This window comes from Cervus elaphus, chromosome 12, assembly GCF_910594005.1.
Source record: "Cervus elaphus chromosome 12, mCerEla1.1, whole genome shotgun sequence".
Taxonomy (NCBI): Eukaryota; Metazoa; Chordata; class Mammalia; order Artiodactyla; family Cervidae; genus Cervus; species Cervus elaphus.
This window is the reverse complement of record NC_057826.1, coordinates 22,212,368-22,240,267: the sequence shown is the minus strand read 5'-3', so window position 1 is coordinate 22,240,267 and position 27,900 is coordinate 22,212,368. Positions and strand designations below refer to the sequence as shown.

The 27,900-nt window shown below is 42.6% G+C and overlaps 1 protein-coding gene across 1 annotated transcript in view; it reads left to right on the top strand.

Moving 5' to 3' along the window:
* Positions 1–27,900, top strand: part of RAD51B (RAD51 paralog B) — a 607,502-nt gene that overhangs the window by 547,836 nt on the left and 31,766 nt on the right. Inside the window, exon 9 of the mRNA XM_043921041.1 lies at positions 5,055–5,158. Within this exon, the coding sequence (XP_043776976.1) occupies positions 5,055–5,158 (104 nt within the window). The remainder of the gene's footprint in view (positions 1–5,054; positions 5,159–27,900) is intronic.

Sequence of the window (27,900 nt, the reverse complement as noted above, 5' to 3'; positions counted from 1 at the left end):
TGTACTTAAAGTATTGACTTTTAAAATAAGATAAAAAGATATGGCTAAACACAAACTCTTATTGCCATGTGACAATAGCAGCTGGAGCTGGTTGGGGGCTGTCCCCTTGAAATCATGGGTGAATCGTCTAATTCACCACCATCTCCACTATTCCCCATCATCTCCTAGCACTTAATATTAGATGGAAAGTGGATTAATGATTGCCTAGGGCTTCAAGGCAGGAAGGAAGGGCTGGAGGCTTATGACTAAGAGATCTGGAGTTTCTTCTGGGGGTGATGAAATGTTCCAAAGTTGATTGTAGTGATGGTTGATCAACTCTGAATATAGTAAAAACCATTCAACTGTACGCTTTAAATGGGTGGATGGTACAACATGTAAGTTGTCTCAACAAAGCTGTTTTGTAAAAATGCAAGAAAAAGGAACATCAGTGGCTATTGTCCTTGCAGTGTTGACTTTCTTATAGCAGAAAATACATCTCTGTTAGTGTGTCTTTATCAAAAATGGGGGAATGAAAGACAGACTGAGAGGTCCATGTATTGCAAGAAAAATGGGAGAGAGTACATCTCTCTGTGGTAGTGAAGACTTTCTACCTGCTAAGAGGCAGACACTTGGTTTCTTTATTAATATACATTACCCTCCTAGCCACTGAAGGCCTGTGGGAGTTAGAGAAATAACTGGTCATGACCAGCTCTCTGAGGTCCACCCACAAGTAAGGACAGAGAGAGAAGAAAAGCAGAGAAGGAAAAGGAATACTCAACATGATTGGTACAAGGAGAAGCAAAGAGGCTAGTGTATTGGATGCTGGAAGAAGCTTTATCAAATGCTGACAAGAGTTCAAGGAGGATGGAGACAGCGAGGTCAGGAGATTACAGGACCATCCATCCGGAGAAACGGAGCCAGAGAGAGACGCAGATGCAGATGACAAAGCATTCAGAACACCTAGTCCTGAAGTTAGCAGTGTGGTCAGATCTGCACAGTCTCAATTATTTGTTTTCAAATTAATTCATTTGTGTTTTGAATTGTATATATGATGAACCAAGGTCACCCTAGATTTTATTCTTTCCTTCACTAAATTCTCCCTCAGTTGAAACCCCAGGCTTGTTGAGGCCCTAATGTGGATGATATCCAATTCCCATAGCTGCTTGAACCAGAGAAAAAGATATGTGTTTGTTTTTTTTTTAACCCATGGCTTCTCACCATCGGCTTTGTTGTGGCTGGGGCTGGGTAATTCTTTGTTGTATGGACTGACCTGTGTGTCACAAGGTGTTTGGCAGCATCCCTGACCTCTACCCTCTGGACACTATAGCACTCACACCTCGATGTTGCCCACAGAATCACTTCCATCCTAGAACCACTGAACCACATTTATCTGTTGCTGTATATGAGTCCAGGAGTTATCAAATCCCCTATGAATGTACAATGGAGGTGAGGAGGAGATTCAAGGGATTAGATCTGGTAGACAGAGTGTCTGAAGAACTATGGATGAGGTTTGTTACATTGTATAGGAGGCGTGCATACATGTATACACTGTATACATTGACCAAAACCATCCCAAAGAAAAAGAAATGCAAGAAGGCAAAGTGGTTGTCTGAGGGGGCCTTACAACTAACTGAGAAAAGAGAAGAAAAAGGCAAGGGAGAAAGGGAAAGATATACCCAACTGAATGCAGAGTTCCAGAGAATAGGAAGGAGATATAAGCCTTCTTAAGTGAATAGTGCAAAGAAATAGAGGAAAACAGTAGAATGGGAAAAATTAGAGATTGCTTCAAGAAAATTGGAGATACCAAGGGAACATTGATGCAAGGATGGGCACAATAAAGGACAAAAACAGCAAAGGCCTAACAGAAGCAAAAGAGATTAAGAAGAGGTGGCAAGAATACACAGAAGAACCGTACAAAAAAAAGATCTTCATGACCCAGATAACCACGATGGTGTAATCACTCACCTAGAGCCAGACATCCTGGAGTACAAAGTCAAGTGGGCCTTAGGAAGCATCACTACGAACAAAGAGAGTGAAGGTGATGGCAATCCAGCTGAGCTATTTCAAATCCTAAACGACGATGCTGTGAAAGTGCCACATTCAATATGCCAGCAAATTTGGAAAACTCAGCAGTGGCCACAGGACTGGAAAAGGTCAGTTTTCATTCCAATCCCAAAGAAAGGTAATACCAAAGAATGTTCAAACTACCACACAATTGAGCTCATTTCACACATTAGCAAAGTAATACTCAAAATCCTTTAAGCTAGGCTTCAGCAGTACATGAACCGAGAACTTCCAGATGTACAAGCTGGATTTATAAAAGGCAGAGGAACCAGAGATCAAATTGCCAACATCCATTGGATCATAGAAAAAGCAAGAGAATTCTAGAAAAACATCTATTTCAGCTTCATTGACTACGCTAAAGCTTTTGTCTGTGTGGATCACAACAAACTGTGGAAAATTCTTAAAGAGATGGGAGTATCAGACCACCTTACCTGTCTCCTGAGAAACCTATTTGCAGGTCAAGAAGCAACAGCTAGAACTGGACACGAAACAACGATTTCCAGCCATGGCTGGGAACCCACTGGTGCTGCCTCCTGATCCCAAGCACTCTCACCAACTACTCGCATCCGTGATGGGGTTTTTGGTCCTGTTTATTACCATTCTTCTGTCCAAGTGTGGGCCTGATTCCCTGCGGAAACCGGGGCTTCCATCACAAGGATTTTCCCTAAGCACAGGGTTAGGATCAACGTGGTCAATAAATGGGCACATGAACATTTTTTTAAAACACCAAAAAAAAAAAAAAAAATTGGGAAAGGAATATGTCAAGGCTGTATATTGTCACCCTGCTTGTTTAACTTCTATGCAGAGTACATCATGTGAAATGCTGGACTGGATGAGTCCCAAGCTGGACACTTCAGTCGTGTCTGACTCTGTGCGACCCCTTAGACGGCAGCCCATCAGGCTCCACCGTCCCTGGGATTCTCCAGGCAAGAATACTGGAGTGGGCTGCCATTTCCTTCTCCAATGCATGAAAGTGAAAAGTGAAAGTGAAGTCGCTCAGTTGTGTCCAACTCTTCCCGACCCCATGGACTGCAGCCTACCGGGCTCCTCTGTCCATGGGATTTTCCAGGCAAGAGTACTGGAGTGGGGTGCCATTGCCTTCTCCGCAGATATGCACATGATACCACTCTAATGGCAGAAAGTGAAAAGGAACTAAACAGCCTGTTGATGAGGGTGAAAGAGGAGAGTGGGAAAGCTGGCTTAAAACTCAACATTCAAAACTCTAAGCTCATGGTGTCTGGTCCCATTGCTTCATGGCAAATAGATGGAGAAAAAGTGGAAACTGTGACAGATTTTCTTTTCTTGTGCTCCAGAATCACTGTGGATGGTGACTGCAGCCATGAAATTAAAAGATGCTTGCTCTTTGGAAGAAAAGCTATGACAAACCTAGAGAGTGATTTAAAAAGTGGAGACATCACTTTGCCAACAAAGGTCCATGTAGTCAAAGCTATGGTTTTTCCAGTAGTCATGTTTGGATGTGAAAGTTGGACTATAAGAAAGGTTGAGTGCCTGAGGAATTGATACTTTCGAACTGTGGTGCTGGAGAAGACTCTTGAGAATCCCTTGGACAGCAAGGTGATCAAATCAATCTATCCTTAAGGAAATCAACACTGAATATTCACTGGCAGGACTGATGCTGAAGCTCCAATATTTTGGCCACCTGATGTGAAGAGCTGACTCATTGGAAAAGACCTTGATGCTGGGAAAGATTGAGGGTAGGAGGAGAAGGGGACGACAGAGGATGAGATGGTTGGATGTCATCACCAACTCGATGGACATGAGTTTGAGCAAACTCCAGGTATAGTGAAAGACAGGGAAATCTGGCGTGCTGCAGTCCATGGGGTTGCAAAGAGTTGAACATGCCTGAGTGACTGAACAACAACAAGCTTCAGACCATGCAGAGTTGGGAGAGCACCCTGAAAGATGGTGACCCAGAAAAGAGGACCAATTCCTATTTCACACAGATGGTGAACATGAGATGATGCCATGAGCGGGCAACAAATGAGACACTCAAGGCCTCATTTTGTTTTAGCTGATCCAGTGGACTTCAGGCTTTTGGTACATGGTCTCCTCGTTGGAAAGAGATAGCATTTCGAAGACACAGGCAGGCTACAAGTCTGCTGTGCCCCTCGGGCCAAGACTCATCTCATGGCCCAGGGCCAAAGTGAACACGGGAGCTTGGAGGAGACTTCAGGGTGCACTCCAGATGGGAGTCAGTGCTGACTTCTAAGTGATGGGACTTGTGAGCCTGCCGCTAACACAGAAGAAGAGAGAAGTGCAGGAATGGGTTCCTTCTGGTTATGTCAAGAGAGATCAGTGATGCTCTAGAGATGTCAGAGGGTAGCTGAAATACAACTTGGTATAGACTAGAAAGTCAGATAAAGTTTACTTCAGATCCTCCCCCTTATAGGAAAGTCTTAGGTTAAAGAATGTTTCTCTTGGGATAAGAATGTCTAATACAGATTAGATATGAAATGATGAGATCTTCCAGATTCCTCTTCTGGGTGCATGTATGTTCAGTGGTTGGAAAGGCATAGAAATTTTATATACATATGCCACCATTTCTATGTTGATAAGGGAAATTGAATTAAGAGTCTTATCAAGCTGGAAAAGTCTTACAACTTTATTAAACTGAGACTGTTTCATAACTGGCTCTTATTCTGTGTAGTCGAGTTATGCCTTTCTGCCGTGGATGTTGAGTAGCTTGATTTATTATTAGCAATGGCTCCAACCTGCCTTGCACTGCAACCTCTTATTGATATATAACTCTGTTATCTCTAAGCCCAGTGGTGGTTACTTTCACTGAGGCTGAAGGAAACCCATGCTGGTTTTTCTTTTGTCTCATATTCCTTAAACCTTTGCTTCCTTCTTTCCTTCATCAACTTTTGTAGTAGTGACCTGGGCTCCCGAGTACTGTCTGAGCAATGAACAGTGACTGGACTTTTGCTTAAGTGAAAGACCATGATGAGACCGGGTGTCTATAAGCATGCTTTTGTTCTGTTTCATTTCAGGCACTTCTGGATCTAGCTGTTTGACGGCTGCGCTAGGGAACACCTGGAGTCACAGTGTGAACACCCGGCTGATTCTCCAGTACCTTGGTTCAGAGAGAAGACAGGTGAGTGCTTGGACAATATTCTCTGACTGTCAAGGTCAGGGAACAAGATGTACCAGCAATCTGGATGTTCATCTTTTGAAAGCATTGGCCATGCTGTCTGTCCTGGGCCAACACTGTCAGAAGGTGGGTAAAGAAACCAGTCTCCCTGCCTACCTCAATAGCAATTCTAATAAGCTGGGAAGATAAGTCACACACAAGGAAAAAAAATACCAAAAATAGAGCGTTGCCCCCCAGTTTTTGCTAATAGCTTGGTGAGTGACCAAGGTTTCTACCCCGCAGGGATCTCCAACACTCTACCTCTAAAGGGTGAATAAATGATCATTTCTCTTAGCTAATGTTTGTTAAGGGCTAGATAATTTGTGTATAAATTGAATAATGATGATGCTTTTTCTTGAGGTTAGGATGTTTTGAAATCCTGAGGCCACACAGACTCTGCTAAGTGAATACACTCTTCTCCAGATCCTGGATACTTTTGCATTAACTCATAAACCAGTAGGTTAAAGTACTGAATGATGCCAGAAATTATCCAAAAGGGTAATGACTCTCTCAGAACTCTATTAATGCTGTCTATCCTGGACTCAGTTCCCCACTTATATCCAGAAAGGTTACTTTTTATGTCTTTCTTAATCTTCCCTCCCACTCCAAAGAAAGGAACACCACAGTTTGACCCCTTCCTTGAAGAGTTTCATAATTAGGAAGTTTATTTTTCCTGATATCTAACCTCAACTTTATCCTGCTATGTGGACCAGGCTCCATCTTGACCTCTCCTACAAGCAGGAGAAAGAAGACAGGGTGATTATTCTGTTTTGTTGGATGGGGCAGAATTCAGAACCCAGACTTGCCCATCTTGCTAAATATATAACAAATCCAACTTGTTAATGAAAGAGGCATGAAGTATCATGCTGGTGGTCCTTTCTGGAGAAGGTGGTGGAAAGGGAGCTGTTTCCCTTTACCTGCATTAGGTAAACTGGCTGTTTTTCAAGGAATCAAGAATCATCTAAAACAGACATGAGCCTTTACCTGTTGCAGACATAACTTTCTGAGTGCCCTTGGTTACAGACCAGAGACTTCTTCTTAGTTTGCTCAGGACTGTGTAAATAACATTCCAGCTCGATGATTGAGTCAGCCATGTTCTGAGAAGATAGAGCTGCTTGTTTTCACTGAAGGGAACATTCTTGAGTGTTCAGGCCCTGGCCTGCTGATTACCTCAGTGATACCTTTTCCCAGATGATTTAAGTATTCTGGGTTCTAAATCCATTACTTCTCTTTCAGTGGAACAAGTTAAAAAATGTTCTGGTAGAACCTAATAACCTTCGGTTTGTACCTTAAGTTATAAATCATGTTAAATAAACCCTGTTTACAGCCATCAGGGATACCATTAAGGATTGTCAAGCACTCCTACCTAAACTCAAATTTGAGAAAGCAAAATTACTTGTGAATGCTTTCATTTTCATGGATCCTTAACTTTATGCCTTCAAAACTTGTAGTTTATCTCTGTTCTTGATTTTAGATGGTACACACGGATTTTCTGATTCAGTTTATTGTATATGGTACCATGGATTCCAGGTTCCCAGATCCCAGTTTTAGTAATTCTACTTAGCATTTATTAGTAAATAAAGAAGTCAGAGCCACATTTTCCTTTTCCTTTTGTTTTAGTAAATTAACTAGTTATTTCTATTTTGTCAGTGTCAACAGAAAGTAGTTGGCAGGCTACTGTTATTTGTGTACCTTTGGTGAGTGGAGGATTTGGGTGGCTCTTGGTTCTTGGCTCATAAGGTCAAATGCAGGCCACTAGTCACAAGAAGAACAGAAAGCAAAGCAGGGATAGATCAGTGACAGTCTATCAACTCCTATCCTATTAGGTCAGCAGCTTTATCTTAATCTACAAAGGACAACTTGTTACCATCATTATTCATCAATTGAGTGGAGTTAAATGTCTTTGAATCATGTTTGCACACAACAATCGGAAATTAAAGTAAAATATGACCAGTGTTCAAATGGCCAACCCAAGCAAAAGAATGTACATTTAATTAATTTATAGAAATGTACATGGCTTTTGGGACCAGTTGTTAAATGTGTGGCCTAACAACCAGGATAAATGTTGGTATTGAATACATGTCTCTATTTGATGACCTTATATCTTGCCTTAGCAGAGGGTGTACCTAGTGATTCACTGAACCTTTCCTGTGGTCTTACTTCATGATCAAGTAGAAAAGCCATATGAAAGCCAAAAATTTTCTGGTATATGGGCACAAAATAAGATTTGAAAGCTACCTTTTAAGGTAATTGCACAAAATATTTCCTTTTAACTCAATTTAGTAGGAGAATTTGTCTGGATCATTCTAGGGTGGGCAGACGCATGGAGCACCAGCTACTTGGAGAGGATACCAGGATAGCTTTTTTTTTTAAATGCACAGGTAGCGGCCACTAGACCAAAGGATCAAGGATATAGAATAAGGATTATGTTTTATCCCCTTTCTATGACACTGGGCTCTACAACAGGGCTCATGAATGTGAGGCTTAGTCTGAGACCACAGAGCTGGAAGAGGGTCAGGTCAAGCTGAGCAGATCCGCGAGGCGATTAACCCAAGAGTTGAATTGTATAGTCCAAGGCAAGGAGTCCGCCGTGGGTGATTATTTTCTTTACACCCTGGAAACTTTGTAAAATTATATAACCAAGAAAGAAATCTCCTTATCAGGGCACAAGCCAAGTTAATTCTCTTGTTTATTCTGCTTCAGGGTTGCAAAAAAAAAAAAAAAAAAAAAAAAAACCACCCTTTTAAGAAGCTGGGAAACATTTTCTTTTGGACTAATTTAGCTTTTTTTCCATTTGACTTTTATTTACTCTTTCCCTCCTCTCCTTCAATCTTGCCCCACCCTTTTTGCAGCATTTTTATTCTTACCAAAGACATATCCTTAAAGTAGAGTTAAAATGACCTCTACTAGGTGTTTTGGTTTGCTCTTTTTTTTATATGCTCAAAAATATGTTTTGGTCCACTATATGTGTGGTGTGGGGATGCAAATAAGTAGAAGACACAGTTCCTGCCTTCAGGGTTCTTCCAGTCTAGTACAGGAGATGAACCAAAATGCAGTGAGGGAGTTAAAGAGCAGACTCCCGCTGAGGTCCTGTCACAGGCAGCGTTTGATTTGTGAACTAATAAGTGGTTAAAAACGACAACTGCTTTGAAGCCAGAGGAAGGTGAACTCCTCAGAGACACATTCGTCTTTTCAGGAGAAGGTGGGACTTGAGTATCACTTTAAATCATCATTTCTCAAGTCCTGGCTGCACCTCCCACTCACCACAGGAGCATTTACAAAATACCAACGCCAGGGCTGCACCCCAACCAAGTAAATCAAAATCTCTGCTTATGGGGCTGAGAGTTGGTGTTCATTTTATTTATAACACTCCCTCCAGTGCTTCTACTCTGCAGCCAAGGTTGAAAATCTCTGCCTTAAATAGATCAAATTAGGTGAGTGAGAAAGGAAGGGGAAGATGTGGGAGGGAGGTCAAACAGCAAAAGAAGAGAAACAGAAGGACCGGTCACGTGTTCAGAAGATCCAGGCTGGGGGTTGCTTTTTAACAAAGCAGAGGGTTTGGGTCACACATTCATTTGATACACCTTTATTTAATCACCTCTTGTCTGCCAATTTGTGTGTAAGATGCTAGAGGTTCAAAGTGTAAGTGGATGTCCTGTAGTTGTTCACAGATAAGCATCTAAGGAGTACGTGCTGTACCAGCATCATGCATCCCGTGAGCATAGGGGAGGCGGCGGCTGCTACAACAAAGGAAAACCATGAATGAGGCAGCGGCACATAGAATGGATCGGCTAAGGACTCCTTTGGGGCAGCTCTTATGGTAACCAGGTGCCTTGTAACAAGGGACTGGAAAAGTTAGAATGAGGGTGGTTATACTTGAAAGAATGATGAAAAAACTTGATGAAATATTCATACTATTTCTCATCAGATCCTCATGTAGTCTGTTCATACAAACCACATATGGGATTATATAAATTTTTAAGTGCCCTGGAAGGAGTAATGAAGTAAATTAATCCCAACTAAGCTTTACACCCCCTTGATGAAATAAATATTATGACTCTCTTATTTCAACAAATTGGAGAGAGGTAACTTTTTTCATATAGGAGGTTTATTTAAATGGGCTTTATAATAATATTTCATCTTCTGCTTAGAAGGCACTCTGAAGTTACAGAACACTGGAGGGAAGAGCCTAAAGACCAATCCTATTACTCAAACTGATTCTTACTTGAATCCTTAGGCTTTTTCGAAGTCCCTGGTAATTTTGCATCTTGAAAGTATTTAGTGTTTCCTTTCTGATGACGGAATTCTTCACTCAGTATCCATTTTGTGTTTTGAAAGACTCAAACCCCATCGCTGTGAAGATTTTGTAATGCGTGCATGCTCAATTGTGTCCAACTCTTTGTGACCTGGTGAAGGCGGTGACTGAATCTTAACTGTGTACCCTCAGAGGCAAGACAAATGCTTGACACTCACACATTCAATGCATATATTTTGAAAAAAAAAAAAAGAAACTCTTTGCATCCACACATGAACACAATCTTGAGGAAGAAGGATATACTGCCTATTTAGAATCACTCTTCCCCATAGAATTTGAATTTTCCACTGTAAAAGTTCCTTTAAATTATTAGTAATAGTCATTTTTAAAGGTGAGCATCAAATCTTATAATTCAAGCAGATACTTCTATAGATATACTGTAAGAATACTGAGTACAGGAATATCTTTTTGCAGAACCTGCCTGCTGGGGGCTGTAGGAGAGTGGGAGCCAGGCTTCCCTTGAAATCCTAGCTGGAATTCCTTTGTGTAAGCAAGCCAGAGGCCTAAACACAGGCCCAGGCGGAGCACAGGAGGAGTCCTGCAGCTGCTCTCACGGAACAGGCAGCCAGGGGACTTTGGCCCCAGGGAAGGATAAGAAATCTTTGCTGCTATCTTCCACAGGTCTTAAGTTCTCTACTCTGTGGTTGGAAAGGCTTAATGAAGGACTGAAAAACTGAAAGAAAAGATGATAAATCTTTTCTCCCAGATAAACTGAAGGGCAGATTTGGGGCAAGAATGTCAAACATACATCCCTATTCACCCAAACAAAGACAGAGATTGGAGATGATGTTTTGCCTGATGTTAAGTCAGTTTTATAAACCTTTATGAACCTCTACCTTTGTAAAACGGCTCCAGGGCACTCATCTTGTTTGTTCCTTTATTTTCTGCCCAACTCATCTGCTTTTCTTAAGCAAAGAGACTGCTGTATTTGTTTTTTTTTTCAATGGTGACTCGATCCAGCCAGAGAAGTTTGGCTGTGCTGCAGGGGTGGGAGAAATGTCTTTTTAAGCATAAATATCTGCAGAAATAGCAGAGGGAACAGAGAATCCCAGCCAAGTACATTGCCTTGGGTATAAATGTGCCCTTCCTTCCAGAGCCTCTCATGTGTGAAGTCTAAGCCACTGCTCATACTCTTCCATCAGAAGTGCTCTAACAGCCATTGAGAGTCTGGGAGAATGTATGAAAGGGGACCCCAAAATGGGGACTTTTAAGAGGATTCTTTTTTCAGGTCACCAGGTAAGTGTATTAAAATCTGAGGAAATCTCACCTGAAAGTAGACAGTAACAGCAAATGAATGCAGTGAACTAAGACTCACAGAGCAGAAAGACAGGTTCTGACCTAGAAAGGGTAGCTCACATACCCAAATGCATGCTTCCTGTTTCTATCTCCACGTTTGAAATAAAAATATAATTATCTTTCCCACCACTTACCAAAAAAACCTAAACTCCATGGGGCTCCCTTTGAAAAAAAATCAATGTGCTCCCAAAATCACTCCTTGTGAATGCGCTAAAGTAGAGAAAACTTTTCCCTTTTCCAATGAAGAGGTTCCATTGGAAATTGACAGTTTAAAATGTACTTTGCACAACTGCCCCCATGCTTCTGATGGGGGTGCCCCTTTCAGATACTTTGCACATGAAAGACCACAGACCTCTGCTGAGGAAGAGTGCTCATGTCCCTAGGAGATTTTGAGCCACTTGAGGTCAATAGAAGTTTAAAGAAAAATCAAACCAAAGCAAGAGTTGAGGAACCAGCATAAAGTTTTAAATATCTTTTTTTTTTAATTAAATAGAGTTGCAATATTAATTGTTGCCACCCTTTCAAAAAGGTTAAGTACCTTTAACACCAGAAAGTAGAAAGAATATGTCTGTGAATAAAGAATACTGCTATAAATTGAATATATTTGTTTTTATGAAAGACTTAGTACATGTCTTCATTTCTCTCTTTGAGGATCACAGTCTCTGACGGTCAGGGGCTGAATGAGTGGTCCAGTCACTGAGTGTTTAGGTGACTTCCCCTGTGATGAACCACTCATTTCACCGGTGTTTTGTTACCTCCGTCATTCTCCTCCATCACTGACTAGTTTTATTTTTACACACTGTCTGGCACCAAATCTCCTTATTCAGTGACCCTCCCAGTTCTCACTTGCCAAGTAAACCAGAGTAAATAGGTGAATGAGAGATTTCTAGAGAAATCTCAGCTGTGGCAGGAAGTAGAAGAGACTCAGGGCTTTGGAATCAAACTGAAGGCTTCATTGTCAGGCTTGGGAAACAACAGAGGAAACAACTATAAGATCTCGTGGACAAGGCAGTGACCTGGGAGTCAAGGATGCTGATAATTAGTTGGCTTATTTGAAAATGAAGGTTGGACAGAACGTTGTATTTTAGCCTTAGTTGGTTAGCTATAGAAAGTGAAGTTGCTCAGTATGTCCAACTCTTTGCAACCCCATGGTTAGCTATGAGTGAGGAAAAAAACAGGGTTATTTGGTTAGGAGAAACAAAGGGGAACAAAGGATTCCATATCTCTATAAAGTGTAAACTGATTTACAAATGAACCAGCACTTTCACTAGAACAAAACCATTTAGAATATGACAGTGTCCCACCTGAGATACCCTCTAGGAATCATCTCATCCAGTGATTATCAACTACAGTGGGAGGGAGGCTTAAGACGGAGGGGATGTATGTAAACTTATTGCTGATTCACATTGTTGTGCAACAGAAACTAACACAACATTGTAAAGCAATTATCCTCCAATGAGCAAAATAAAAAATAACAAAATTTAAAACAAGAAAACAAGCAAAATCCCAAGTGTTCATTAACAGTGAAGATACCTAGGCCCTGCCCTCAGTGACCACTCAGAGAGGGCAAGCGCTTTCGGTGATTCTCATAGGAGTGGTCTTCAGACCCATAGTCTATTCTAGTCCCTTCATCACAGGGTGAACAATTAGGGGTGACTTCTTCAGGATCACACAACTAGTACACAGTAGAAATGGAAGTGGAGTTAAATTCTCTCAACTTCTAATCTGCTACTGTTTTCACTTTGCCAACTTTTAGTAAGAAAACTGGGCAAAAAAGTCCCCAACCCAGTCAAATTACTATGTTTGCAGACGATGTGATATTTATATTCCCTCTGACTTTCAGTGGTTCATAAAAAGTTTCTACAGAACTCTACAGAAAAATATTTTTGAAAGGTACCATCCCACCCCGCACTGCAATGAATTATCAGCCTTTTAAACGCTTGGGCCCAGACATGTGCGTAAGTGACTTTTTCCAAGTTGAATCTCACTATGAGCATGGACTTCCCAGTTGAATGACTTACAGACAACATCCTGCAAACAGGGCTGGCTTCTCTGCCCCTCTCCTGCAAATGATCTTTTGTGCTCATGGAGGGTCACCCTTAAAATCTTGAGCTTCCTGTGGCCTATCTTCATAGGCTAGATGTGCTCAATGGTTTTTGAGAACTGGAGTTGTCTGTCTGGTTTTCTCAACATGGGAGGAAACTTCATAGCTATATTTTTTAAGTGTTTGCATCTTTAGTTTGAGAAGTCAGAGTGGGACAGAGCAAAGAAGGCAAGAAGTAGCCCACGTGGGGACCTGTTTTCTACCATCATGGGGTCCCACTGTTTGGTAGTGAAAAATATCCTTTCTCCATTTCAGTGCTCTAGGCAACACTAATTTAAAGCCTCTTTTATTTCCAGGAATGGAAGGAAGTTCTTTGTGGGCATCAGATTTGATAATACCACATGCATTTTTCCATTAACTTCGACAAGAACCTTTTAGTATACATCTCATCATCTTCCTTTTTACAAATAGATAAACTGGGCTAAGAGGATAATCCAAGCCTATGCCCCAGCCAGTAACGCTGAAGAAGCTGAACGGTTCTATGAAGACCTACAAGACCTTTTAGAACTAACACCCAAAAAAGATGTCCTTTTCATTATAGGGGACTGGAATGCAAAAGTAGGAAGTCAAGAAACACCTGGAGTAATAGGCAAATTTGGCCTTGGAGTATGGAATGAAGCAGGGCAAAGGCTAGTAGAGTTTTGCCAAGAGAATGCACTGGTCATAGCAAACACCCTCTTCCAACAACACAAGAGAAGACTCTACACGTGGACCTCACCAGATGGTCAACACCAAAATCAGATTGATTATATTCTTTGCAGCCAAATATGGAGAAACTCTATACAGTCAGCAAAAACAAGACCAGGAGCTGATTGTGGCTCAGATCATGAACTCCTTATTGCCAAATTCAGACTTAAACTGAAGAAAGTAGGGAAAACCACTAGACCATTCAGGTATGACATAAATCAAATCCCTTATGACTATACAGTGGAAGTGAGAAATAGATTTAAGGGACTACATCTGATAGACAGAGTGCCTGATGAACTATGGACGGAGGTTCGGGACATTGTACAGGAGACAGGGATCAAGACCATCCCCATGGAAAAGAAATGCAAAAAGGCAAAATGGTTGTCTGAGGAGGCCTTACAAATAGCTGTGAAAAGAAGAGAAGCGAAAAGCAAAGGAGAAAAGGAAAGATATTCCCATTTGAATGCAGAGTTCCAAAGAATAGTCAGGAGAGATAAGGAAGCCTTCCTCAGCGATCAATGCAAAGAAATAGAGGAAAACAACAGAATGGGAAAGACTAGAGATCTCTTCAAGAAAATTAGAGATACCAACGCAACATTTCATGCAAAGATGGGTTCGATAAAGGACAGAAATGGTATAGACCTCACAGAAGCAGAAGATATTAAGAAGAGGTGGCAAGAATACACAAAAGAACTGTACAAAAAAGATCTTCATGACCCAGATAATCACGATGGTGTGATCACTCACCTAGAGCCAGATATTCTGGAATGTGAAGTCAAGTGGGCCTTAGACAGCATCACTACAAACAAAGCTAGTGGAAGTGATGGAATTCCAGTTGAGCTATTTCAAATCCTGAAAGATGATGCTGTGAAAGTGCTGCACTGAATATGCCAGCAAATTTGGAAAACTCAGCAGTGGCCACAGGACTGGAAAAGGTCAGTTTTCATTCCAATCCCAAAGAAAGGCAATCCCAGAGAATGCTCAAAGTATCACACAACTGTACTCATCTCACACACTAGTAAAGTAATGTTCAAAATTCTCCAAGCCAGGCTTCAGCAATATGTCAATCGTGAACTTCCAGATGTTCAAGCTGGTTTTAGAAAAGGCAGAGGAACCAGAGATCAAATTGCCAACATCTGCTGGATCATCGAAAAAGCAAGAGAGTTCCAGAAAAACATCTATTTCTGCTTTATTGACTATGCCAAAGCCTTTGACTGTGTGGATCACAATAAACTGTGGAAAATTCTAAAAGAGATGGGAATACCAGACCACCTGACCTGCCTCTTGAGAAACCTGTATGCAGGTCAGGAAGCAACAGTAAAAACTGGACATGGACCAACAGACTGGTTCCAACTAGGAAAAGGAGTACATCAAGGCTATATATTGTCACCCTGCTTATTTAACTTATATGCAGAGTACATCATGAGAAACACTGGGCTGGAAGAAGCACAAGCTAGAATCAAGATTGCCGGGAGAAATATCAATAACCTCAGATATGCAGATGACACCACCCTTAGGGCAGAAAGTGAAGAGGAACTAAAAATCCTCTTGATGAAAGTGAAAGAGGAGAGTGAAAAAGTTGGCTTAAAGCTCAACATTCAGAAAACTAAGATCATGGCATCTGGTCCCATCACTTCATGGGAAATAGATGGGGAAACAGTGGAAACAGTGTCAGACTTTACTTTTTGGGGTTCCAAAATCACTGCAGATGGTGATTGCAACCATGAAATTAAAAGACCCTTACTCCTTGGAAGGAAAGTTATGACCAACCTAGACAGCATATTAAAAAGCAGGGACATTACTTTGCCAACACGGGTCCATCTGGTCAAGGCTATGGTTTTTCCAGTGGTCATGTATGGATATGAGAGTTGAACTGTGAAGAAAGCTGAGCGTTGAAGAATTGATGCTTTTGAACTGTGGTGTTGGAGAAGACTCTTGAGAGTCCCTTGGACTGCAAGGAGATCCAACCAGTCCATCCTAAAGGAGATCAGTCCTGGGTGTTCATTGGAAGGACTGATGCTGAAGCTGAAACTACAGGACTTTGGCTACCTCATGTGAAGAGTTGACTCATTGGAAAAGTCCCTGATGCTGGGAGGGATTGAGGGCAGGAGGAGAAGGGGGAGACAGAGGATGAGATGGCTAGATAGCATCACCGACTCGATGGACATGAGTTTGGGTATACTCCGAAAGTTGGTGGTGGACAGGGAGGCCTGGTGTGCTGCAATTCATGGGGTTGCAAAGAGTCGGACATGACTGAGCAACTGAACTGAACTGAACTGAACTGTATATCCAGTAGTAGTATTGAGATTTGAAGCAAAGTTTGTGTTAACTCTGGAGCTTAAGTGTTTTTGGCTATACCATATTCTCTAAGATGAAGGAATTTATTTTTAATTTAGAAATGACTTGAGATGCTAGAAAACGAAGCCTTGTCTTAGTGATGATTCTTTTGGCTTGTAATGAATAGCTCTTATTATCTTTCTGTCTGATTTTTCCCTGGGGAATGTCTGGATACTGAGTGTCATTGAGCTTACCTCCAAAGTTTACTGAATTGCATATTAGAACAGCACTTCTGCTTTGGGGCAGGGACATTAGGAAGTATTAGATAATGGGCTGCTTCTTGCTTTTTTCTCTTACTCTTGCCATTATTTGGCTTGTGACTTCTGGCATGTGACTGATTCAGAAAGATACTTGCCCGGTCCGTGTACATGATTTGAAAAACATAGTTTGTCACACATATGAACCAAGGAGGTCCAACTTAGAGAACTCATTGTCTGGTTGGTTGCTGTGGATGGTAGAGTGTGCTTGCCTGAGCCTGTGGCCTCTGCTTCTCTCCTAGGGATCTGCACGGTATGATGCCGGTTTGCGTTTCAGTCTAATTGGAGCAGTGCATGGGGTGGGGCTTCAGACCCTTCCAAAATCTTAATGGCTTATGAAATTAGGTGTAGGGGTGTGGGAAGCAGACAAAGCATTTGCATGATGGAGATGTGAGGGGAAATGAATCAAGCATGTCTCTAGAATTCTATTTGAATATATATGTCTGATTGTATGACCATAATATTTTATGATATGCTAAACATTATCTAATGCATGATTGGTTGTCAACTACAGTATAACTCATTGAGCTTTCCTGATTTCTGCTGATCTAAGTAATTTGGGATTTTCAGTTCCCAGAATTGACATACTCACTCCTTCCTTCCCTCAACCTTTTCCTACACTGTTGATCCTCTCTCCACACCCACCTCTCCAGTCACCTTCAGATTTTTAAACCAGTCAATGACTGCTGGCAACTGCCTTAGAGTTCAAATGCTTGAAGCAGAGATTTTTGCACAGAGGGTCTCTTTCTGAAAGTTTCCCTTCTTGGCTTGTCAAAGCTTAAGAGTTCTGGCGTCTAGGACAAAGAACATGTGTGCTGGAGTCTTGGACCCTTGTTTTATTGTTACCAAAGGGATCATGATTTGGTGAACACCTTTGGAGAGCCAAGCTACAGTGGTCCTACCCATGCCTACTTTCTGAATCCTCGGCTCAGAACTGGCAGTGAGCAACTGAGCCGAGATCATGATCCATGACTCTTTAAGTAACAGACTTCCCTGTGTGTCACACTTCCAGAAAGAGACACATCAGTATAAACCTGTAAACGTTAGAAGTGAGGCATCTGGTGTGTCAGGAAGGGATTGAGCACAAATCACCCTGCACAGCCCTGACTTTCTGGTTGCTTTGCTCAGCCTTCCCACCCATTTATTGTGTTTCCTTTGTGCCAGTCACTCTCGTAAGTCCTTTGTGGGCATTTTCTTGTTCAAGCCTCACAACTACTCTATGAGAGAAGTATTACTTGGTATACTTTAAGATAAGTGTATTGAGGTTTACAGAGTTTTTAAAAACTGCTCTGAATCACATGGCTTCCAAGGGGTGCCCCCCCCCCCATACATACACACTCTCTTCCCTACAGCCCTCTCTTCTTAACCATTATCCTATACTGAAAATGTTAGCCGCTCAGTTGTGTCTGACTCTTTGTGACTCCATGGACTGTAGCCCACAAGCCTTCTCTGTCCAAGGAATTCTTCAGGCAAGAATCCTGGAGTGGGTTGCCATTCTCTTCTCCAGGGTATCCTGCCAATCCAGTGATCGAACCCAGGTCTCCTGCATTGCAGGCAGATTCTTTACCATCTGAGCCACCAGGGAAGCCCATCCTGTACTGAAGCCCATGTTAATATAAGATTATTCATGCACACTGCTTGGAAGTAATTGCAGAACATTTCTCCAATCAGTCACTGTGGTGTGGCCACCTTCAATGTTTGAACCAGGGAGAATGCTGCCTTCCAAGAATGGACTGAGTCTTTGCCTTGAGAGAGCTTTGTATATCTCTGTTAAATAATCCCTAGTTATTTCCTATGATGATGTGGCTCTGGGTAGCTACAGAACACCCTTGAGGAAGAATGAGCTCCATGGGACATGTTCAGCTCCTCTGAACCTCACCATCCAGTCAGGGGACAGCCTGGCCCTTCCTCTCTCAACTGCTAAGTTCTGGCCTTTCCAGCCGGTTTCTTTTTCACATTGTGATTTGGCTTCAGTGTTCTGCCATGTTCTGTCAAAGCTGAAAAATATAGTCTCTGTGGAGTCTTGCTCATGCTGGAGACAGATCTGTGCCCACCTGTTCATGGTCTCTTCCAGTGGGAACCTGCAGGCCAGGAGGTACAGTGGCAGAGACATCCCTTCCCTCATGGATGATACAGCTTGACATATAAGCCATCTCTGCCTCTTTACACTTTCCTTGCAAAGTCACTTTCCCCACGGAGTAGTCAGTGCCATGTTTTACATTTACAGCCTTCCTGAGTTGTCTGTTTCTCTCTGAAAACGTTATTCTGCCCCTGCTGAGGAAAATTTGGTCACTGTCTAGTGAAATGGGAAGACTCGGACAGTTCTGTGTTCTCTTATGGGGGCCTCCTTAAAATACAAGTGCAGTAGACCCAGTGTGGCCTCTTCCCCTTCCACAGGCACACTTATACCATGCTGTTTTCTCTTGTTTATAGCTAGACAGTATTCTTTCCAGACACACTGCCCTATACCAGCCACACATGGAAAGTTAGGCTCTTCTTTGTGACTGGTCTCCACTTTCTACCTGTGACTAACCTTACACTCTGGGACTAACCTTACGTGTTTATAGCCCTCACTCTGAGATCCGTGGGACAGCCTCTGCTAAGAGCATGTCAGCATTTCATCCCATTGCCTGGAGAAGAATAGTTCTTCCCAGGAGCCAGCCTTTAACCTATTAAACAGCAGACGTTTCTACCAGAGGCTTCATTTGTCTCTAGGACCCCTGTGCATAGGGAGTCTCATTACACGCTGTGGTTGTCCAAAAGCCAAGTATTTGCAAAGAAAACCCACAGAGACAAGTTGGCTGAGTGACGGCCATAGCATCTGTGAAGTCTTGGTCACTTTTTTTTTCCCCTCTCCTAAAAATTGAATATTTTCCCTCAGTTAAGAAATGGTATACATTACAGCTTTAAAGTCTTTTGCAATAAATCTTCTAGGGTCTGCAGTTGTAATAATAGTCCTTTGTGTATGCTCTAACCATAGACATGGATCCTCTTATAACTCTTCTATTTTTATCTAGACTAGACCATTAAGTGTTTGATACTCCCTTTTCCTGCCATCCTTTTCTCCCTGCTTCTTCCTTTTCTACCTTCAGATCTTTGCCGGTTAGATGTGTGTGCCAAATGCTGAGGATATGAAGTCAAATGAGTCTGATTTCCCACCCCAGAAAACCATACAGCAGAAGGAAGATGCCTAGTAGAGAGTGACAGACATAAATATCAATATATACAGGAAGGAACTAAGGGAACTTCAATGGAGGACAGAGTGGTCATCAGTATTGGGATGCTCAGAACCCTCAGCAGGGAAGACATGGTCGGGGAGGATTCAGAGGAGGGTACAATGTTTAAGTTAAGACTTGAAAGGCATATCAGTACTGGCCAGGTAGGTGGGAAAGAAGGCTGAGGAAGCTGTATGAACAAAGGCTCCAGGGTGGGAACTGCAAATGGTCCTTCTTTAGTGCTACTGGGAAGAGGATATGGGTGTCTGTGCAATGGGTAGGGGTTGGGGGAACTGAGGCCTATGTAGGGAGATAAAGCAAGGGAAGATAGGACAGATTAGACTTGACTCTGAGGCTTAGAAGCCCCCTTGAGAGGCTTCCAGCAGGGCTGTGACATCAGATTTATACTCTGCAAGGTGCTCTTGAGCAGGAGTTTGCCATATGGGTTTGGAAGCATTTGAAATTAAATGCAAAGAAATGAGGGCCTGAATGGGAACAGTGGCCACTGAGATGGAGAAGAAGGAAAAGAGATGCAATGACTAGGAGGCAGGATCAAAGCATTCTAGCACAGTGATTGGCTCTGGAAGGAGGTTGGAAGGAGGGTCATTTCTGATGTAAGTGAGTAGATGAGGTTATTGTTCATCTACTCACAGACTGGGCCAGTCCAGGAGATGAGCAGGCCTGGGAGGGGGACAAGAGCTGGCCTTGCCCAGAACACATGCCATTCCCTACTTATGGGACAGAGCAGTGATTTCCCCTCCTCCACCAGACCTCAGTGACTGTCATCAGAGATTAGGCTGGAGATCAGAAGGGATTCTTAATAACTGTGCAGAATCTTAGGTCTAAATGTTCTCTTCCCCCTGCTGACCTCACACCATCTCTTCCAGCCCATCATTCCCTTCTTCCCAACCTTCAGTGCTATTTCCTTCTATTAGAACCCTGGTTTCCATAAAGAGACAGTGGTCATCAGAATATGCAGGAAATGAAGTTTGGAAACACATGCTGGGGAAAGTGAAGACACGTGTATCTCCTGCTCCAGGGAATTCTGGCAAACTTCAGGTCTAGAGGTGTAGAATCAGTAACTAGTTTGGAGAACTACCAATTTAGGCTTCAGAGTTTTGTTTTTTAAAGATCTTCATCTGCAAATTGGGAAGCAAGAGGCCCTGCCTTGTTGGGTCCCACCAGTCAATTGCTTCTTTGTTCTCAGATACACTCCCTGCCTTTCCTCTGCTCAGGTTAGTACCACAGGGAACTGACCATGTGATCTGCCTTTCCCAGCTCCCTTTCCATTGATTCTGCTTAGTTTGGGGCCCTGGAGGGAGAATGAAGAGCAGAGATATGGGAGAAGCCACATATTTCTGCCTCCCTCTCTCTTTTTAACAGCGATGTCTCCAATGACCCCAATTCCTCCTCCATGATCCCTTTGTATGGGCTTCTAGATGGCGCTAGAGGTAGAGAACCCATCCATGCAGGAGATGTGAGAGACATGGGTTCAATCCCTGGGTCAGGAAGATCTCCTGGAGCAACCCACTCCAGTATTCTTGCTTGGAGAATCCCATGGCAGAGGAGCCTGGAGAGCTGCAGTCTGTAGGGTTGGAAAGTGCTGGACATGACTGAGCAACTGAGCACAATCCCTTTGTGGACGCAGCTCTGTGAAGAGCTGGAGATGGGCAGCTCCATCCTCTGAGCCCTAACAGCAGCACCCCTTCCTTTGTTACTCCAGCCCTAGGGGTGACGGTGGCTTCTTACTGTTGCTAGTCTCTTTGTTGCTTCACTGTTCCTTATTCTCCTTTCACGCTCTTCCAACACATTTGTAACTAGTTCTAAACATTAAACTCTCTCTCTTAAACTACCTGGGGTGAGTCCCATTTTTCTGATGGACCTTGACTAACATGGTCTACATGAGCACATGGATATGAGACCCTGAATAGTCTCCATTGGTTCTGTTCCCCAAAGGGCTCCTCTGTCTGCCATGATTCTCCAGTCCTGAGAGCTGGGTTCCTGGACTGGGCTGTCTTGGAAGGCAAGCATTTTGTGCAGTGCTTCTTGAATGGCATGAGAAAAGGAGCTCTCTTGGCTCAGTCTCTTTCCTGTGGGATTTTCCAAAACTTTCCAGATGTATCTAAGCTCAGGAAACATTTTAATGGCTGGAAATAATGCCTCATGGGGGCTTGGGGGCTTGAAACCCACAGAACACCTAAAAGAGGTGTGTTGAAATATTTCATGGCCTGTGTGTACATATCCAGACCCTGCCTCTCCCTCGTTGGAAGCCTGGCAGGCTCCCTTCCTCGTCGTGGAAGAGGAGTTGGCATTCTCTGAATGCACGGAGCAGAGGAGCAGCTCTGAAGGTTGGAATTCTCTCCAGGAAGGACAGGATGATTAAGTGGTTAACTATGTAGCTGGATACTAATTCAGATTCCACCTCTGATTCTATAAGGAGAATTCTATTGTCCCCTTCTAAGGCCAATAATAATGACTATAAGACTGATCTGGTAGTGGTGGTGTAGCCACTAGGTCATGTCTGACTTTTGCAACCCCATGAACTGCAGCCCTCCAGGCTCCCCTGTCCAGCGGATTTCCCAAGCAAGAACACTGGAGTGGGTCGCCATTTCCTTCTCCAATGCAGGAAAGTGAAAAGTGAAAGTGAAGTCGCTCAGTCATGTCCAACTCTTCATGACCCCATGGACTGCAGCCTACCAGGCTCCTCCGTCTATGGGATTTTCCAGGCAAGAGTACTGGAGTGGGCTGCCATTGCCTTCTCCTCATAGTTCCTAGCCTATAACAAATATACATACATAGCCCTTTGTCTTCACCTCTAAGTACCTAGAAGGAAGATTCTCCATTGTGAAAACAGGTAATGATATTTTAGAATTACTTTCTAGCTTTGTTTCTAATTAGATGTGTGATCTTGGGCAGAGGACTCTGAGTCACAGGTTCTATAAAATAGATCTAGAAGATGAAGCAGTGCCATGTTCTACCTCAATTACTATTTTGTACAATGGGAACATTCTTCATTATTTATGGTAGGGCTTGCCACACTGCTTGTGCTGAACCATGGGATACAACCCTAGCACTCTGCACAGTTATTAATATTTATTTGGCTAATGACTTCCTCTTGTAATGTTTCTTGACCAGTGGTCAGAAGAATACCTCTTGGAATCCACTAGTAGAACTTGTTAACTTTCAGATTCCTGGGCCCTCCTAGACTAAATCAGCAGCACTGGGGGATAGTCCTAGATATCTGCATGTTTTATACATTGCCCAGGTGATTCTTAGATACACTGGGTCCAAGATCCACTGCCAGCTGATAGCACATGGTGTCCTCTGTAATATGAATTACTTTAACTCTCTTTACTCTTTGTATCCAGTCTGCAAGGTCTTAGCTCAGGGTCTGCCACTAACTGGATGACTTGGTCACACGTTTTCATCTCTGATGACCCAGATGGCAAAGAACCTGCCTGCAGTGTAGGATACCCGGGTTCAGTCCTCAGATTGGGAAGATCCCCTGGAAGAGGGACTGGCTACGCACTCTGGTATTCTCACCTGGAGATTTCCATGGACAGAGGAGCCGGGCAGGCTACAGTCCATGGGGTAGCAAAGAGTCAGACACGACTGAGCAACTTAAACTTTTCATCCCTCTAGGACTGTTTTCTTATTTATAAAATGCGGGGGCTGGAATATCAGTCTCTAAGGAATCCTTGGGTTCTAACAGTCTGTGATGGTAGTTCTCTGGTGACTTGTTAGAGTTCCAGAATCAACCTTAGCAAATCCAATTTCTTGAGTCCCTACTATGCCCTGGGCATTGTGCAACTTTTACATATTCTTTAGTTTTTTCTTTACAGTAACCTATGATATTAGCACTATTATTAATCACTCTTGACACTTAAGGAACTGAGGCTGGGAAAAGTGAAGCAGCTTGTCCAAGTCTGCTTAGCTAACAAGGGGAACTGCAGTGAACTGGGATTAAACTGGGGTCATAAACACATGAATAATTGCCGGAGTTGCTGTTGCCCCCATGACTTCGAAAGGCCTGGGGCTTGTCCAGTGTGCCTTTCACTCACTCTATGTTCTATTCTCCCAGCAAAGAAGCCTGGTTTTGGTTTCCTTAGATGTTTACTTGGCCTCTTGCTTAAGCATTTGCCTTTCCTACTCAGTAACAGTGAAAGGACCTTAAAAAAAAAAAAAAAAATCCCAGGGCTGGAAACATTTTGTTTCCTACAAAAAGAATATTTTGCAGCCAGCTCTGTGGTCAAAAGTATTTTTCCTGTGGTCTAGGGATGGGTTGGATCCCATCTCTTCTTGGCTAGTGTCTGAGAACTTAGCCCATGGCTTCCCATCAAGTTAGCACACAGTACGCTGTGTTTTTTTAAATGAGTGTCTAGTGATGTTGAGTGTGTGCACAAGTGGACGGATCCATTTATCTGGGTGTATAAGAATGTGTACATGTACCTCTGGCCTTTCCAGGGCAGAGAGAACCTAGGAATGGTTTTCCACATACTGCACACATCAACATAGCTTTTAAGGTTTCATCACTCACACGACAACCAAACAAATTCAGATGCTGACAAAATGAGAAGAGAGTGATATGTGAGCCTTATGTGGATTTGCAAGTAATTAGAAAGCCAAGGGAATCTGAGATTTTGACCTGTCACATTTCTTTCCACTTTCAAATGTTCAAAGCCAAGACCTGGGACTGGTTTTATTAGATGGCAGGGTGGTCTGATGGTGATGGCAGAAAATGTGAATTCTGAGATCTGCCTCCAGCCTGGCCGCTTGCAAAGTTCAGGACACTGACCTTTGCCCAGCCTTGCATAAGTCACTGCTTCTCAAGGACTGCTTTTTCCTGTCTAAAAACATAAATTAAAAAAAAAAAAAAAACCAGCTGTATGCTTCAAATAATAAAAGCTCTTCCATGGGAGATGAATCTCAAGCATTCCAACAGAATTCGCAGATAAGAAGTATTACTAGTACTAGGTATATTTTCTTTATTCATAATTTATGTGCTTTCAGTAAAACGTTGCAGTGTGTGGTAGTGCCTAGAACTTTCTACCCTTACTTTCTTTGCTCAGGCTGTATTACCTGCCTAGAAGGCCCTTCGTTTGAAGAAATCCTACTTGTTGTCCTTTATGGTGTGGCTTGGATGATACCATTTCTTTGCATTTGTCTCAACCACAAGGCTCTCTGTCTTCCCACTGAGTGTGGTTTTAGGTAGTGCTTTCCTGCCACATTAGGCGTTGAGCTAAATTAGAAGGCAGGGCTGACTCACTCCTAAAGGTCCCAGCACAGTGCAGAGCAGATGCCCAATGTGTGTTTGTTGATTCAAATGGAATCGACTTCTCCGAGCATGACAAGCTACTGTTTGTAACTTCAGAATTCTCTGGTGTGAGTCCTCTATGTAGCTGTCCAACTGGGGGCATTTTGCAACTCAATGCATCATGGCTATCCAGGGAGAAAAGTTGTAGTCACGGAATTTGGGGGTACCATTTGAAGAAACAAGCAAATCTCAGTGGTGGAAGGAGTTATGAATCCTTTTGTGTTTACAGTTTTTGAGGGGGTCAGATATTAGGGAAGAATTGAAGGGCTGTTAGAATAGAAACTAAGCCAGCATGAGTGGTTCCCTTGAGAAGGGCAGGGATTGAGATAGAAGTAGGCCCCATGCCCAGATTCAAGCATTGGTGGCGTTGGCTATAGAGCTGCCCCTACCCTGGGATGCAGGAACTGGCCCGTCCAAGTGAGTCCGTGGGAAAGGATGACCACAAAGAGATCAGGGTTCACCAATGGGGAAAAGCTGGCCTTTGCTCCATTTCCTCACAGAAGGCAGTGGAACTATTCTCACGGTAGGGTTTGGGGTGGGGTTGGGGTAGTGGTGGTGATTTTAGTAAACCAATTTTCTGATGACAAGGATGTTTCTGTTTTTACCCCTTAACAATGAGACAACAACCCAAATAACAGATCCCTCAGTACGTTGAAATGCCAAGGCTAAATGAACTGGTGGAACTTTGTGGCTTTGGCTCTTGGCTTACAGGCGTATCCATGCATTAGGGCCATGGCTTGGCAGTAGACAAAGCGGCTGTCTGGGTCCATAGGGAGCTTTCTGGCTCTGTGGCTTTCTTTGATATGCAATTGAACTTTGGCAAATTTTCCCTCTCAAGTCTCTGTTTATGAGGTTCAGAGGTAGATAGAGACTCTCATTACGGAGCCCAAAGCTAATAGCAGACTAGAACTACAGTATATCTTCCCACTTTCACACTTTGCTTTCAAGGCTAAAGAGCTGGCCCACAATGCTTACAACAAAGGGACAAGTTGGGGAAGAGACTGCTGAATTCTCTTCCCAACTTCACACAGCTCTAAACCTGTAAGCTTGGCCAGATCTCTTAAATTTTCCTTCTTTCAAAGTGAAAAAGATCTCTTGCTTGTCAAAGGACCAGTAAGATCACCAATTTACTGGTTTTCAATGTAGCTGTGCTTAACGACAACAGCTAACACCAAATGCTTAACCACTTACATGGTCCCATGTAATTATCCATTCAGTCATCACATCTTTGTAAGATAGGTACTATTATCCTCATCTTACAGATGAAGGAATCAAGGCACGAAGAGGTTAAGCCATTACTAGTTGTCGCTGTGCTTAATTATTATTCACTAAGCTAAGGTACAACTCTGAAGGTATATCTTAAAATTGACTGGCTTTCCTGAATCCATTTCTCCTCAGATTTTACCAATGGGCCAGAAATAATAAAATTATTGGAGTTAGTAGAGTTAGCATTCTTAATTGCTGACTCCCCTTAAAGTGTAAGTAGGCATTGGCCACATTCAAGTTACATCATTCTTATATTGAGAAACCTTAGAAATTAAGACTTTGGAAAGTGATCGATTTGGTGAACAAGGAGTATTATCCATTCTACTGAACTTGTACAGTAAAGAGAAAACAAATGTGGTGTTGGGCTGAGAAGAATTAAAAAAATTGAAGGTAGGGATTCTATTCAAGTGCCAAGAGCAAGCCAACGGACTCCATGGGGGCTGACAAATGAGGCTATATGCCATGGTTTGCATCTAGGTTATGGCTGTGCACCTTCTTTCCTACTCATTTCTGTAAGAAAGAGCCTTTGTGGGGTAGCCTTTACACTTTCTATAAGTGCCCCAGGGAATGCTAATGATAACGTTAACTCTTGGCCCTTTTTGTAACAGGCACATGATGAGAGCTATACAAACTTTATCTTTATAATATACTATGAGGTGGGTTTTGACTGTAACACTATGAGATGGGTATTATTACTCTGATTTTACAGTTGGGGAAATAGGCTCAGGCTCTCTGAAGCAAAAACAACTAGTAAATGGTAGAAAATGGAGTCAAACTCAGATTTAACTCTGAAGTGACTGAGCCCTGATTTTCTATGAGGAACCACCTCTCTTCTATTTTCAGCCTGCACTGTATCCACTGGTTAGAGGTCTGACCAATGGTGGGATCACACCCTCTTTCTGTAGAGATGGTTTGCAGCAGTCAGTTTAGAATCAACCTGGGACTTTGCTAAAATAATCAGAGTTGCTACATTGGTAGAATGTAAGCCTGGCACTCTTGGTGGCCATCTTTGCCACTATCCAGAGGGAACCTACTTGAGAATGACAGTGAAGTCAACCCAGAGGGAGACAAAACCAAGAGATTCCATGAGGGGGAGAGGGGGAAGTTCAGAGGTCATCATTTGAGGCCTTGGATCCAGCTGTGCCTGAGGTCACATACCCTGAAGATTCCAGTTATGTAAGCCAATCGGTTTCCTTTTTATTTAGTCTCAGTTGCATTTCGGCGACTTGCATCTGAATAATACATGCATTAGATGCTCATAGTTGTGTACCAATGTGAAGCCAGAAAATTCTAACAGGGAGAACCTTTATTATCAAATTGGTTTATATATCCTTCCATTAGGTAGAGACCAGTCCTGATTATTCAGGCCCACCTTCCATGTTTCTAGATGATTCTATTCCCATGCATCTCTTCCTCCTGCTTTTGCATTTGTTGAACCTCTCACTGGTTTCCTTTCAGAGTTTTTCTTATTCACCTCCACTACTCTAGGGAGAAAAAAGGCATGAAACACGCATTCAACAGCTTTTCTGGTTTATGAGGCTCTTTGAAACAGTTCAGATAAAGAGTAAGTTAAAAATAATGACTTAAAAGCAATTAAAAAATCCTTTTGCGCTTTTAGCTAGCCATAGCTTCTTTGCTACATGCGAAGCTTTATGGAAGTACTTGATGTCATTTCTTCCATGATAAAAATACAGCATTTTCTGGTTTAGTTTCACTTAATCATTAATGATGGGCTGTAAAATATTCTTTCCAGTTCAAAAGTGGCATCAAATAAGTAGCTGAGATTAGTAATAATTTTGGAAATGTGGTCATTTAGCAAGCTGGCATTTACTGAACATCTACTGTGTACTGGACTAAACTCTGGAAAAAGCAAAGACGAATAAAACATAATGTTCAAAATCTAGCTGGATCGGCA